This window comes from Dryobates pubescens, chromosome 1 (assembly GCF_014839835.1).
Source record: "Dryobates pubescens isolate bDryPub1 chromosome 1, bDryPub1.pri, whole genome shotgun sequence".
NCBI lineage: Eukaryota > Metazoa > Chordata > Aves > Piciformes > Picidae > Dryobates > Dryobates pubescens.
The window spans coordinates 41672292-41684475 of record NC_071612.1 but is presented as its reverse complement, the minus strand read 5'-3'; the positions used below and the strand labels follow the sequence as shown (position 1 = coordinate 41684475).

The following is a 12184-nucleotide window of genomic DNA, read 5'->3' as shown; positions in this document are numbered from 1 at the left end:
CAGGGCTTGGACTAGATGACCTCTAAAGGTCCTTTCAGACCAGAACCATATGGTTCCATTCTGAGTCTAATACCGAATTCATCCCCAGCAGAGGGCTCTGTAGGGCAGGATTTGTCTTTAATCTTCCCACAAACAGATTTCAAACGCTCAAACCCACTGAAAAACAACAATAATTTTTTTTGTGGTGTCTCAGAGACATTTACTAAATTTTAACTGTTGATTTGACTCTAAGCTAAAGAAATGTTCAGCTGACTGAAGAAAACATCCTGAAAAAGATGACTTCAAAAAGGTTTTTACTTGTTGTACTTGATACAGTAGCTATGTCTTTTTCATAGAATCAATAAGGTTGGAAGAGACCTCAAAGATCATTAAGTCCAACCTGTCACCCAATACCTCATGACTACTAAACCATGGCACCAAGAACATGGTTTAATGGCCAGGGTGATGTTAGGTCAGTGATTGGATTCAATCTTAGAGGTCTTAGAGGTCTTTTTCAGCTGAAATGTTTTTATAATTCTATAAGGGTGAGACAAAGTTGAAGCAGAAGGCTCCCTCTCCGCATCAGACTGCTGCCTGAGTCAGCTGCTAATGGCCTGAATCCCACGGCTGGAGTGGGATTACATCTCAGCAAAACCAGGACAGAAAGCCAGGCACTGTGGGGTGCACTGAAGCCTAGCTCCTTCCTGAGCTTCAGACGAATATTGCAGGACAGCAAGATCCTTCATGCTGCTGGAGCACGTGATGGGTAAAGAGCTGTTTGGGTAGACCAGCCAGTTGCTCCAATGGTTACCAGCAAGGGGAAATCTGGGGAACACCAAATTATCATCTACAGCCTTCAGTGACACCAACAGCTTGCCCCCATGCCCTCACTGTGAACTGTACTGTGACATTTTCCCCCCTCACAGACACCACAGGTACTTGAAACTCCCTATTTCTGCCAACATACCTGTTCCTGCCAGGGTGGTGTTAGGGTGCCTGCCTGCCCTGTTCCCTGCAGAAACCTAGGATGTGTGGTAACATTTACCTAAAACTCACACCTCACTGCTTACTGCTAGGAGCACAGCAACAGTCACAGACAGGATTTGAATGAAAAGCTCAAGACAGAGAGAAAAGTGCCACATAAAATTAGAGAGGTTGGATTTTAGCTCCTTGCAGCACTACACTGCAGACAACTGTCTTAATTTTTTAAAACCCAGAACTTTCACCTCTTACAGTTAGCAACTACCTGCACCAGGAGGACAAGACCATGCCATAGCACAGACCACAAGGACTGGATGGGTCTTGTTACAACCAAACATGATGCCTACCCAAGACAGGGAAGAAAAAGGAAAAACTAGAAAAGGCATCATCATGAGGCAGACATGTCCAGGCACTGCTTCCTCACAGGGCAGCACATTTCATGCCCAGGCCATCAGCATCTGAACATCCTAAAGCTTTCACAAAGATCTATGATTTTAAGCTCTCTCTGGGCATTAGTGTTAATCCCATCCCACATTTTCTGTGTAGGGCACTGCAGAAGGCTTCTCATGCATTTCTCAGTCAGAACTGCAATTCAGTTCCCTATAAAGAGGCCAACCTTTCCTCCAGACCTGCAGTGGATACTGTTCTTCAACCCATCCACACATGGGTGGAAAAACCTTGGCTTTGGCTCTGCAGTGGCTGCAGCCTGACTCACTACTCCATCTGCTGTGAAATTCAAAGCACAGGCTTCTTGGATGAGGCTCCAAGGTGCAACTACATGCAACTGAAGCATCAGTTGTCACATCATGCAATTTAAAAGGGATGGCAGCACAGTCCTATGACCCGCTGGGAAAAAGCATGTCCCTAAAGCATGCAGTGAGAACAGCAAAGCCGAGCATGAATTTGGGTATAAGAGACCTGTGTCATGCTAAGTCTCCTAAGGCCAGAAGAATACGGAAAGATCCAAGTCAGCTACCCACAATTAGCTAAAGCATCAGTGAAGAAACAGCACAGCAGAGACAAAGATGACCAAAGTAATGACAATTCCAGCTCCACCGCAGGTTGGTATTGTTCAACTTGGACATAGAGTGGCAGAAGACTTTGTCTGGATAAAGGACAATTCTAAACTGCCCTGACTCACTCAGGCCCAGTGACAGAGCAACAAAGCTTTAAAGATCTTCAGCAGCCTGGATTGAACTGACCTGGTTGAGATTAAGTCTGTAGCCACATCAACAAAGTGATCAGTACCCCTCAGTTCTTGACTCTGCTAGGGCTGAACAGCAGGCTGTTTCTTCTCACAAAAGCAAATCTAGCAGGAATTCCCATGGTTTATGATTTGTTTTTTTAAGCTGAAGAACATTTTTATCTTTTGTCCCATGCAGCACCTGTTCAGACTTAATTGAATTCTCACACATTCCATTTGCTACCTTGTTTCAAGTTTTCAGAGATTTGTGTCATCAGTTTGCTGACGACACAAAGCTGGGAGGAGTTGCTGCCATATCTGAAGGCTGTGCTGCCATTCAGCCAGACCTGGACAGGCCAGAGCTGGGCAGGGAGAAATTTAAGGAAAGCCAACAAGGACAAGTGTAGAGTCTTACATCTGGGAAAGAACAACTCCACAGACCAGCATAGGTTGAGGACTGACCTGTTGAAGAACAGCACAGGAGAAAGAGACCTGGGTGTCCTGGTGGACAGAGGTATGACCAAGAGAGCCATGTGCCCTTGTGCCCAAGGCCAATGATATCCTGGGGTGTATTAGAAGGGATGTGGTTAGTAGGTCCCTGTACTCTGCCCTAGCGAGGCCACATCTGGAATATTGTGCCCAGGGAACTGCTTGAAAGAGTCCAGCACAGAGTCAAAAAGATGAAGGGAATGGAACATTATCTTTGTGGGGAAAAGTTGAGGGAGCTGGGTCCCTTTAGCTTGCAGAAGAGGAGACTGAGGAATGACCTCATTCATGTTGATAAAGATGTGAAGGGTAAGCGTTGGGAGGATGGAGCCAGGCTCTTCTCAGTGATGTCTAATGACAGGGGGAGGGGCAATGGGTGCAAGCTGGGGCACAGGAGGTTCCATATGAGCATAAGGAAAAAGTTTTTCCATTGTGTGACAGCACTGGAACAGGCTGCCCAGAGAGGTTGTGGAGTCTCCAGAGGAGACACTCAAAACCCACCTGTATGTGTTCCTGTGTGAACTACTCTAGGTGATCCTGCTCTGGCAGGGGGGTTGAACTGGGTGATCCTTCGATGTCCTTTCCAACTCCTCAAATCCTGTGAACATTTTTATCTTTTGTCCTATGCAATGTTCCTTCAGACTTAATTAATTCTTGAACATGTGTTTTGCTGGTTTTCAGAGGCTATTCATATTTGCTAAAATGACCAGTAACTGTCCAGTCCTGACAAACTGTTTTTATTAAGAAGGCTCTCATGACTCGTTTGCTCATTACTGCACTCCTTAATTGAAAAGTGTAACAGTATGATCAGCTCAAATGTAAATCTTTCCACACTGAACATGTTCAAAACACTTTCATGTATTCTACAGACCCCTTTTCAGAAGTGCTTGGTCCAAGTCTGTGAACAGAATCTTAGCTCCAGATGAAATCCAGGGAGTCTACTTTTCTATTCTTATTTTATTTCCAAAGTTAAGAACATGTTCTGGAGATGCACCCTGACCTCCTCCATCCTTAAGAAAAAGGCAGCTCCTAGCTTTTCAACAACCCTCAACAGAAGCAGGCTATGGGGGAGGGTGGGGCAGTTAAAAACCCTTAATAATGTTAGTATCAGTGTAATTAGATACAATTAGGTGACTTTAAGAATTAACCTTGTCCTATCCATTAGAGAGCAGCTTTTAAGAACATGTCTTTTGTTGGCTCTACTTTTCTAAAGGAAATAAATAATTTAGAAAAGTAGAGGGGGAAAAAGCCTTTGGCTTTCATTGAGATTTGTACAGAAAAATCCACAAAATATCTTTGCTATCTTCCTATGATATGGTATGTATAAAAAAAAACCAGTAGAACTCTATCAACACAAAATTAAGTTGTTTGTAGCAAAAAAAGTTTAAAAGGGTTGTTAAAACAGTATGTCCACTTGAGAGCAAGCCAGAAGATTCAGTATCAAAAGATAATGAGGACTAGGGATAAGTCACACACAGATCTGAGTTCATACTGACAACTTTTCCATTGTTTACTCCAGACTCCAACTGAAGTAAAGCATTTACTATGTCCTTTGTCCAAAACAAAAAGTTTAAGATTAATCCTGGCTTAGTTTAAAAAATTCAAGTATAGTCCGGGCAGTCTTAGTTCTTCACCTGGGGCTACCCGTTCCTCATGTGTTGATCAACAGCCACTGAGTGTAAAAAGAAATTGCCATCTTACAGACTCAAGTTCTTCATAAAAAGAACTTTTTAAGGGTCCTTTATGAAAAATGTCATTATTCTTCACTTCTGTAGACAAGGTAAACCAGCTGGGAGATACTGGTGGCTCTGTGTTTAATGTCCTCTTCCTGTTTTAAGGGAGAAGAAAAACAATTTATATCTCAGATACATTTAAACAAATTCATTACATACATAACACTAAACAATTTGTTAGAATAAAATAATTATCATTATCTGTTCTCTCAGTCCTTTTCCAATGCAAAAAGCAGCATGGTCTTATTACCCAAGCATAAAAAATGCAGGACCCTGTGATGTGATTTAAACTGGCTTCTGTGATGCACAGAAGCAGTTTTGCAGGAAACTACAAACATCTCTTAAAGAGATTTAAAAATATAGCATTCTGTAGAACATTTTAACATAGTAGAATCTAAGAACCATTCTTATTACTGAAACCTAAAGACTGCACACTCACCCCGAAAGCCTCCTCCACCACCTCTTCCTCCTCTGAATCCACCCCCTCTTCCTCCTCTGAAGCCTCCTCCTCTTCCTCCACCTCTTCCTCCGCCAAATCCTCCTAAACATAGGAAATAAATTACATACTGAGGTACATATCAATTGCTCATCATGCACAACAACTTATCTCATTGATAGGTTCTGAAAGAAAAAGAACAACGAACCACCTGAAACTGACAGCTGCTAGACAGATACCAGGTGAATTACTGGCACCATGTCTCTTCCAGGGACTATCTGCAGCATTTTTTGGTTATTTTTTTAATATCTGTTAAACAATGTCCAAAATACTAAAAGTACCAACAGAATTCCACAATAAACTTCTTTCATGAGACGAAAAAAAAAAAAGAAGTACTAAAACAGAACATTAAAATAAACCAAACAGAAAGCTTTCAAACACTTGTGCCACACTGCAAAGGGGCAGGGTAGGGAGCAAAGGAAAGAAACTGCAATGTAAGCAAAAAATGAACTTCAGCTTTAGTTGAGAAGTACATGACGACAGATGATGTTTAAAAAGCAAAGGATAACCACCACCGGGTCACTCAGTCCTCTCTCAAACTCTGCCTTTCAAGTATTTTGTCCAAACCAGACTCTCAGAACATACTAAAAATACAGCTTTTGCTGACAGGCTTGAGTGTGCGTTACCTTCTACCAGAAGTGTAGTTAGAAGCCATGATCTCTCTCTGTTAGAGATCAGCACACTCTCTTCCCAATTACTGGGGCTAAGGCTAGAGGACCTTGGTCCTCCCCATTAGAAAGATACCACTGCCTCTTCCACTGCCTCAAACATAAATACGCAAATTCAAGAGCTGCAGCTTTACACAAAAAGAAAAGCCAAAACAACAAACCAGAACAATGGAACAATCCACACCAAAACACTCCTACATTCTTCAGCTTTCATTCCTGGGATCTTACCTCTCCCACCACCTCTTCCTCCTCCACGTCCACCACCACGTCCTCCTCTACCGCCTCCACGGGGAGCACCTTTTTCTCCAGGTGGCCTTGGCAAAAATCTCTGAAGGGGCAGCAGCTTTGCTGGATCGATGTAGAACTGCAGGAAAGAGTTCCAGTAGGCTTTGAAAATACCAAGGCTAAAGAGCACATTCATGCCAAATACCCACAATTTGGTCTTAACCCTTTCTGTCAAACTGACCTCTGCAAATAGTCAAATAAAGCAAGCATGGAGGAAATAAATCACAGGGTTACAAAGTTATTAATAGGTGATATTTGCATGGGCTTAATTTGTTCTATATTTTTGCAGGGCAGGGAAAATTTAGAACATGGCAGATACCAAAGTGAAAGAGAAAAAGAAATTTATGTTCACAAAGTATAACTAGCTTTTATTAAAGTTAATAAAAACTGAATAAAGCTTTTATCATCTGATGACAGATTTATCTAGCTGATGAGAGAAAGTCAAATTCTGTTATGGAGCTTGGCTAACCTTTTGCATCTTTTTAAATGAAGAGGCTTTCATGTTGTCAGACAGTTTCACTGAAAAATACTGTTAGCTTCTTTAAGGAACATAGCAGGAATAAAACATCAGAAATTGTGGGGTTTATATTACACTAAATGCACATTCAGACATTTTCTTAATTAGTATTTAATAAATGAAGATAAAGATCAAATGAAAAATCAGAAGAAACTAATTTCGCTATTCCTCAGGGTTTTTTTCAGAGTTACAAATACAAGTTCTGGTAAAATCTGTTTTCCTTCCATTGGTTAAGGCATAAGGAAGAACATACCAGTGACAAGAGCACCTGTAACCATAATTGTAAATAAACAAATTTGTACAATTCCTTTAGAACAGAACAGAACTAACCAGGTTGGAAAAGACCCTCAAGATCAAGTCCAACCCATCACCCAATACCATCTAATCAACTAAACTATGGCACCAAGTGCCTCATCCAGTCTCTTTAGCCTCAGGGTGACCTCAAAGCTTATCTGGAACAATTTACATGCTGCAGGGGCTCTTCCAGTCCTGCTGCTGCTGAGTAGTAGAACTTCCTGGTTGTGGAAAGTGAATAGCCAGCAGAGACTGTCCAGCCTCATCATACAGTGAAGAGGCAGACACACCAAGTAACCACATATGAAGTCTTGCACAAATCTGGCTCTCCAGTAGACAAGGACTTTGCTATGCAGTTTCTAATCTCAGAAAGAGCTGCTGGCCAGCTCTACTTGATTAAAACTCAAGTTTAATTGGGGAAGCAAGGAGCTGCAAAATCCAGCAACACAGGCTAAGTCTTACTGCTATGTTACAGGGTTACTCACCCAGTTTTGCCATGGATTCTGTCCATGTGGCAGTGACAAGAGAACTAACATTGCCTCTGTCTCAACAATCCTGCTTTGCAAAATGATGTCCTAGCACAAGCTTGCTTGTATTGGCAGAATGAGTGATAAGATGGACAGTAAGCAATAGAACACCTGAGCACATACTCGGCTTTATAATTAAGTAATAAGTTGGATCGTGAAAACGGTCCCCTAATGCACACAAAAAAAAAACCCTGTTCCCTTGATCCAACTCTGCTACAGGTGAGTAATCTAGAGCAGAAAAATTTCATAAGGTAGCACCTTGAACTACCATGGGTCCAAGGACATCTGCACTCACATATGGTACTCGCTCATACTGGAAAAGCTTTAAGATAGGCACTTAGTGTTAATGAGGCACCTGCTGACACCAGCAACTGCAGTTAAACTTGTGTCTGTTCACATCTAACTGGTAGCCAAACCTTGAACCATCTTAAAATCCTCAAGAAACCCCCTTTAATAATCAACCAGCCTTTTAAAAATCTAATACAGTACATCACACATTTTTTGAAGGATACAAAATCTCTCAGCTGCCCGAAGATCTCATCCACTTTGCCGATCTGTTCCTTGTTATCCAAGTACACCGGGGCATTGAAATAAGGCACCTTGTTTTCTTCTGTTTTACATTTACAAACAAGGTCATCCTCACACGGGTGCAAGAACTCTCCCAACACTGAAATCAAGAACAAGCGAGCTAAAAATCTGGGGCAGCTGATGTAAATGGAAGAAATATCAACTCTTTAAGTGACTTACAAACTACCCTTTCCGGGGGGCCCTGGTCATATCCGCCTCTGTTGAAGCCTCCTCGTCCACCTCCCCGTCCAAAGCCACCTCGTCCACCACGATTAAAGCCACCTCTGTCACCACCACCTCCTCCACGATTGAAGCCACCTCCTCTTCCTCCTCCACCTCCTCTTCCACGAAAAGACATTCTCTGCTACCTCCTAAATTGTGGACAAAAAACAACAGTTAAAATGTAAAAGGTATTTCACACTTGAATCGCTGTACAAACTGAAGACCACTGACAACATTGTTAGTTCTTTTAATGGTCAGCCACTTCAGTCCTCACTAAGAACATGTATGCACATGAAAAAAGGTAACTTCACACCTAAGATGTCATCCACTGCAACACCTCCCTGTAAAAATTGACTAGCAGTAATGGCATGCTTTTTGCTCATGTGTATGAGGGCTGAATGTGGCACTCACCAGCCCCAGAAGACTGCAACCCTTAAGCCTCAGCCCCACAAAGGAGTACACAAAGCAAGAACAGACCCAGTGTACATCACAGAATCAAAGAATGATAGGAGTTGGAAAGAACCTCTGAAGACATCTAGTCCAACACCCCTGCTAGAGTAAATCACATGGAACAAATCCAACTAGATTTGGAATGCCTGCAGAGAAAGAGACTCCAAAACTTCCCTCGGCAGCCTGTTCCAGTGCTCTGCCAACCTCACAGTGAAGAGTTTTTTTATTTACATGGAATCTCCTGTGTTCCTGTTTCTGTCTGCTGGCCCTTGTCCTGTCACTGGACACCATGGGGAAGAGTCTGGCATCATCCTCCTGACACTCACCCTTTAGATATTGATCATTAATAAGATAGCCCTTCAGTCCCTCTCTTTTCTTCAACAGTCCCAGCTTTCTCAGCCTTTCCTCATAAAACAGATGTTCCAATTCTCTCTGCATCATAGTGGCCTCCATTGCACTCTCTCCTGTAGTTCCCTGTCTGTCTTGAACAGGACCCAGTATTCTAGATAAAGCCTCAACAGGGCAGAGCAGAGGGGAATAACCTGCTGGTTGTATTCTTGTTAATGCAGCCATTGGCACTCTTGTCCATGAGGACGCATTGGCAGTTCACGATCAGCCTGATGTCCACCAGCTCTCCCAGCTCCTTTTCCCCAGAGCTGCCCTCCGGCGGGGTGGCCCCCAACCTGCACAGATCCATGGGGCTGTTCTTCCCCAGGCACAGGACCCTACACTTGCCCCTGCTGAAGTTTCTTAGGTTCTTCCCACCCAACTCTCCAGCCTGCTCATGTCTCACTGAACGGCAGCACAGCCCGACGGGGTGCTAGCCACCCCTTCCAGCTTGGTATCGTCACCAAATTTGCTGAGGGTCCACTATGTCCCTTCGTACAGGTCACTGATGAAGAAGTTGAAGAGAACTGGACCCAGTATTGATGCCTAGTGAACACCACTAGCCACGGGCCTTCACCAAGACTCTGCCTCGCTCTGCCCACACCGGCACCACTTTCCCCCAGCACCTCACAGAGCTCACGGGGCACCGCCTGGAGCCTGCGCATGGGGAGGCCCACGAACAGCACCCGCTCCCGGTCCCCCCGCCGCAGCCCGGCGCGGTCTTCCCTCAGGGCTGTTCCCGGCTTTAGGGGTAGGGGACAGGCGGGGTCCCTCCCCGCAGCCGAGCGCTGAGGAGAGACCAAGGGCCGCTGGCAGACTCGGGAGACAGACACCCGCCCCCGCGCGCGCCCCCCCACACGGCTCGAGCCCTACCTACCTCCACGTGCGCGTCGCCGTCACCGGGAAACCGCCCGCGCCGCCGGAAACGAGGTTGTCTGCCGTAAATGAAGCGGCACCTCCGGGCGGCACTGTCGCAAAAGGAGCCTCAACGCGAGTCGTACTGGTGAGGCGCCGGAGGTCCTGACGTTGCCGGGGCAAAACAGGCAGGCTCCGGTGGTACGGCACTGCTCGCAAGCACGGGTTCCCCATGTTAAACAGAGGGCTGTCGACAGAAGCAGAGCCGCCTCGCAGAGGGGCGAGCTTCCCCGCCCCCAGCACGACCTGAGCGCCTCAGTCCCGCCTCTCCACCAGTATCGCGTATACTGAGGGCGCGGAAGCTGTGGAGCACAGTCTCTGGTCTACACCTGGGCGTGTGCGGCTTCTACCGGCTGCGGGTGACAGCGTTGTCCTGCCGGTCAGCCAGCTTGCACAGCTGTTTCTGTCTGACAACCTGGCCTCCTCCTGACAGATACTTGTTACCACCCCCGATCACAGCTTCGCTTTTGGTCGGCGGGCACTGGTGTGATACCCCGAGCTCCAAGCACCGGTGCGACGGTGCCCTTAGCAGCTCTGCTAACAAAAAGGACCTTGCACTCCCTGCTGAGTCTGGGAGACCGAGCTGCTCCCCCCCTACTTTCGTCCGGCTGCAATGATTCGGAGAGGGGTGGTTTGGCTTGGCTGGCTTCAATTAAAAGATTTCCTGGAAACTGACATTCAGCCCATCTCAAATACTTACAGATTCACTGTACAAAGACAGACAGGTGCTGGAGTGGGTCCAGAGAAGGGCAACAACGCTGGTGAAGGGTCTGGAGAACAGGTTGTGTGAGGAACAGCTAAGGAAAGGTGGGTTGTTTAGTCATCGGAAAAAGAGGCTGAGGGAAGATCTGGTTCTCCACAACTCCCTGAAAAGAGGTTGGAGGCAGGTGGGTGTTGGTCTCTTCTCCCAAGTAATAGGAAGAGAGGAAATGGTCTCAAGTTGCACCAGGGGAGGTTTAGGTTGGATATTAGAAGCAACTTCTTGACTGAAAAAGTTCTCAAAGACTGGAACAGGCTTCCTTGGGAGGTGGTTGAATCCCCATCCCTGGAGGTGTTGAAAAGACACACAGATGTGGTGCTGAGGGACATGGTTTAGCACCAGACTTGGCAAGAGTTAGATAATGGGTGGACTCCATCGTAAAGTTCTTTTCCTACCTATTCTAAAACATGTAATATGAGTTTGTAACCTAGCTCAGTATACAATAGACATTACATGGATAGGGGTGTTTTCCTCTCCCCATATATATCACCACATACATATCTCTTACATAAAAACACGTTTATCTTTTATGATGCTGACAATAATGAAAAACAGCATGATGATTCGATCAGTCTCCTCCAGTAAAAGAAAGGAAAAGGGTATTCCTGTTCTTATTCCCAGCATGGATTTAGGAAGGGCAGGTCCTGCCTCACCAACCTCATCTCCTTCTGTGATCAGGTGACCACCTGGTGGATGTGGGGAAGGCTGTGGACAACTTCAGCAAAGCCTTTGATACCATCCCCCACAGGAAACTCCTGACCAAGCTGTCAGCCCGTGGCTTGGTCAGCAGCACTCTGCACTGGGTTAGGAACTGGCTGGAGGGCCGAGCCCAGAGAGTGGTGGTGAATGGTGCCACATCCAGCTGGCGGCCAGTCACCAGTGGTGTCCCCCAAGGATCGGTGCTGGGCCCCATGCTCTTTAATATCTTTATTGATGATCTGGATAAGGGCACTGAGTCCATCATCAGTAAATTTTCAGATGACATCAAGCTGGGGGCAGGTGTGGATCTGTTGGAGGGTAGGAGCTCTGCAGAGGAACCTTGACAGGCTGGACAGATGGGCAGAGTCCAACAGCATGAGATTTAACACACCCAAGTGCTGGGTTCTGCACATTGGCCACAACAACCCCATGCAGAGCTACAAGCTGGGGTCAGAGTGGTTGGAAAGCAGACAGCCAGAAAGGGCCTGGGGGTACTGGTTGATAGTAGGCTGAACATGAGCCAGCAGTGTGCCCAGGTGGCCAAGAAGGCCAATGGCATCCTGGCCTGCATCAGGAACAGTGTGGCCAGCAGGAGCAAGGAGGTCATTCTGCCCCTGTACTCAGCACTGGTTAGGCCACACCTTGAATACTGTGTCCAGTTCTGGGCCCCTCAGTTTAGGAAGGATGTTGACTTGCTGGAACGAGTCCAGAGAAGGACAACAAAGCTGGGGAGGGGTTTGGAGCACAAGCCCTATGAGGAGAGGCTGAGGGAGCTGGGGTTGCTTAGCCTGGAGAAGAGGAGGCTCAGAGGAGACCTTATTGCTGTCCACAACTACCTGAATGGAAGTTGTAGGCAGGTGGGGGTTGGTCTCTTCTCCCAGGCAACCAGCACCAGAACAAGAGGACACAGTCACAAGCTGTGCCAGGGGAGGTTTAGGCTGGATGTTAGGAAGATATTTTTCACAGAAAGAGTGATTGCCCATTGGAATGGGCTGCCCAGGGAGGTGGTGGAGTCACCACCTCTGGAAGTGTTTA

The 12184-nt window shown here is 46.0% G+C and overlaps 1 protein-coding gene across 1 annotated transcript; it reads right to left on the bottom strand.

Moving 5' to 3' along the window:
* Positions 1-3566: 3566 nt before the first annotated feature.
* GAR1 (GAR1 ribonucleoprotein) lies at positions 3567-9754 on the bottom strand. Its single transcript, XM_054166385.1, has 7 exons — positions 9653-9754; positions 7897-8087; positions 7662-7816; positions 6281-6340; positions 5755-5890; positions 4802-4903; positions 3567-4457 (listed from the first exon to the last, which is right to left on the bottom strand). Exons 2-7 carry the CDS (start codon positions 8072-8074, stop codon positions 4444-4446), a joined length of 645 nt encoding a protein of 214 aa, XP_054022360.1. The 5' UTR covers positions 8075-8087; positions 9653-9754; the 3' UTR covers positions 3567-4443.
* Between the last annotated feature and the right edge of the window lie 2430 nt (positions 9755-12184).

Bases quoted from the DNA above. Each gene is read 5' to 3' on its own strand.
- GAR1 (XM_054166385.1), bottom strand. From the start codon at position 8,074: ATGTCTTTTCGTGGAAGAGGAGGTGGAGGAGGAAGAGGAGGTGGCTTC. The intron at 5,891-6,280 runs GTTAGCCAAGCT...TCTTTCCTGCAG, and splicing joins CATTTAAAAAGATGCAAAAG to TTCTACATCGATCCAGCAAA. The intron at 4,904-5,754 runs GTAAGATCCCAG...TCCTATGTTTAG, and splicing joins AGGAAGAGGTGGTGGGAGAG to GAGGATTTGGCGGAGGAAGA.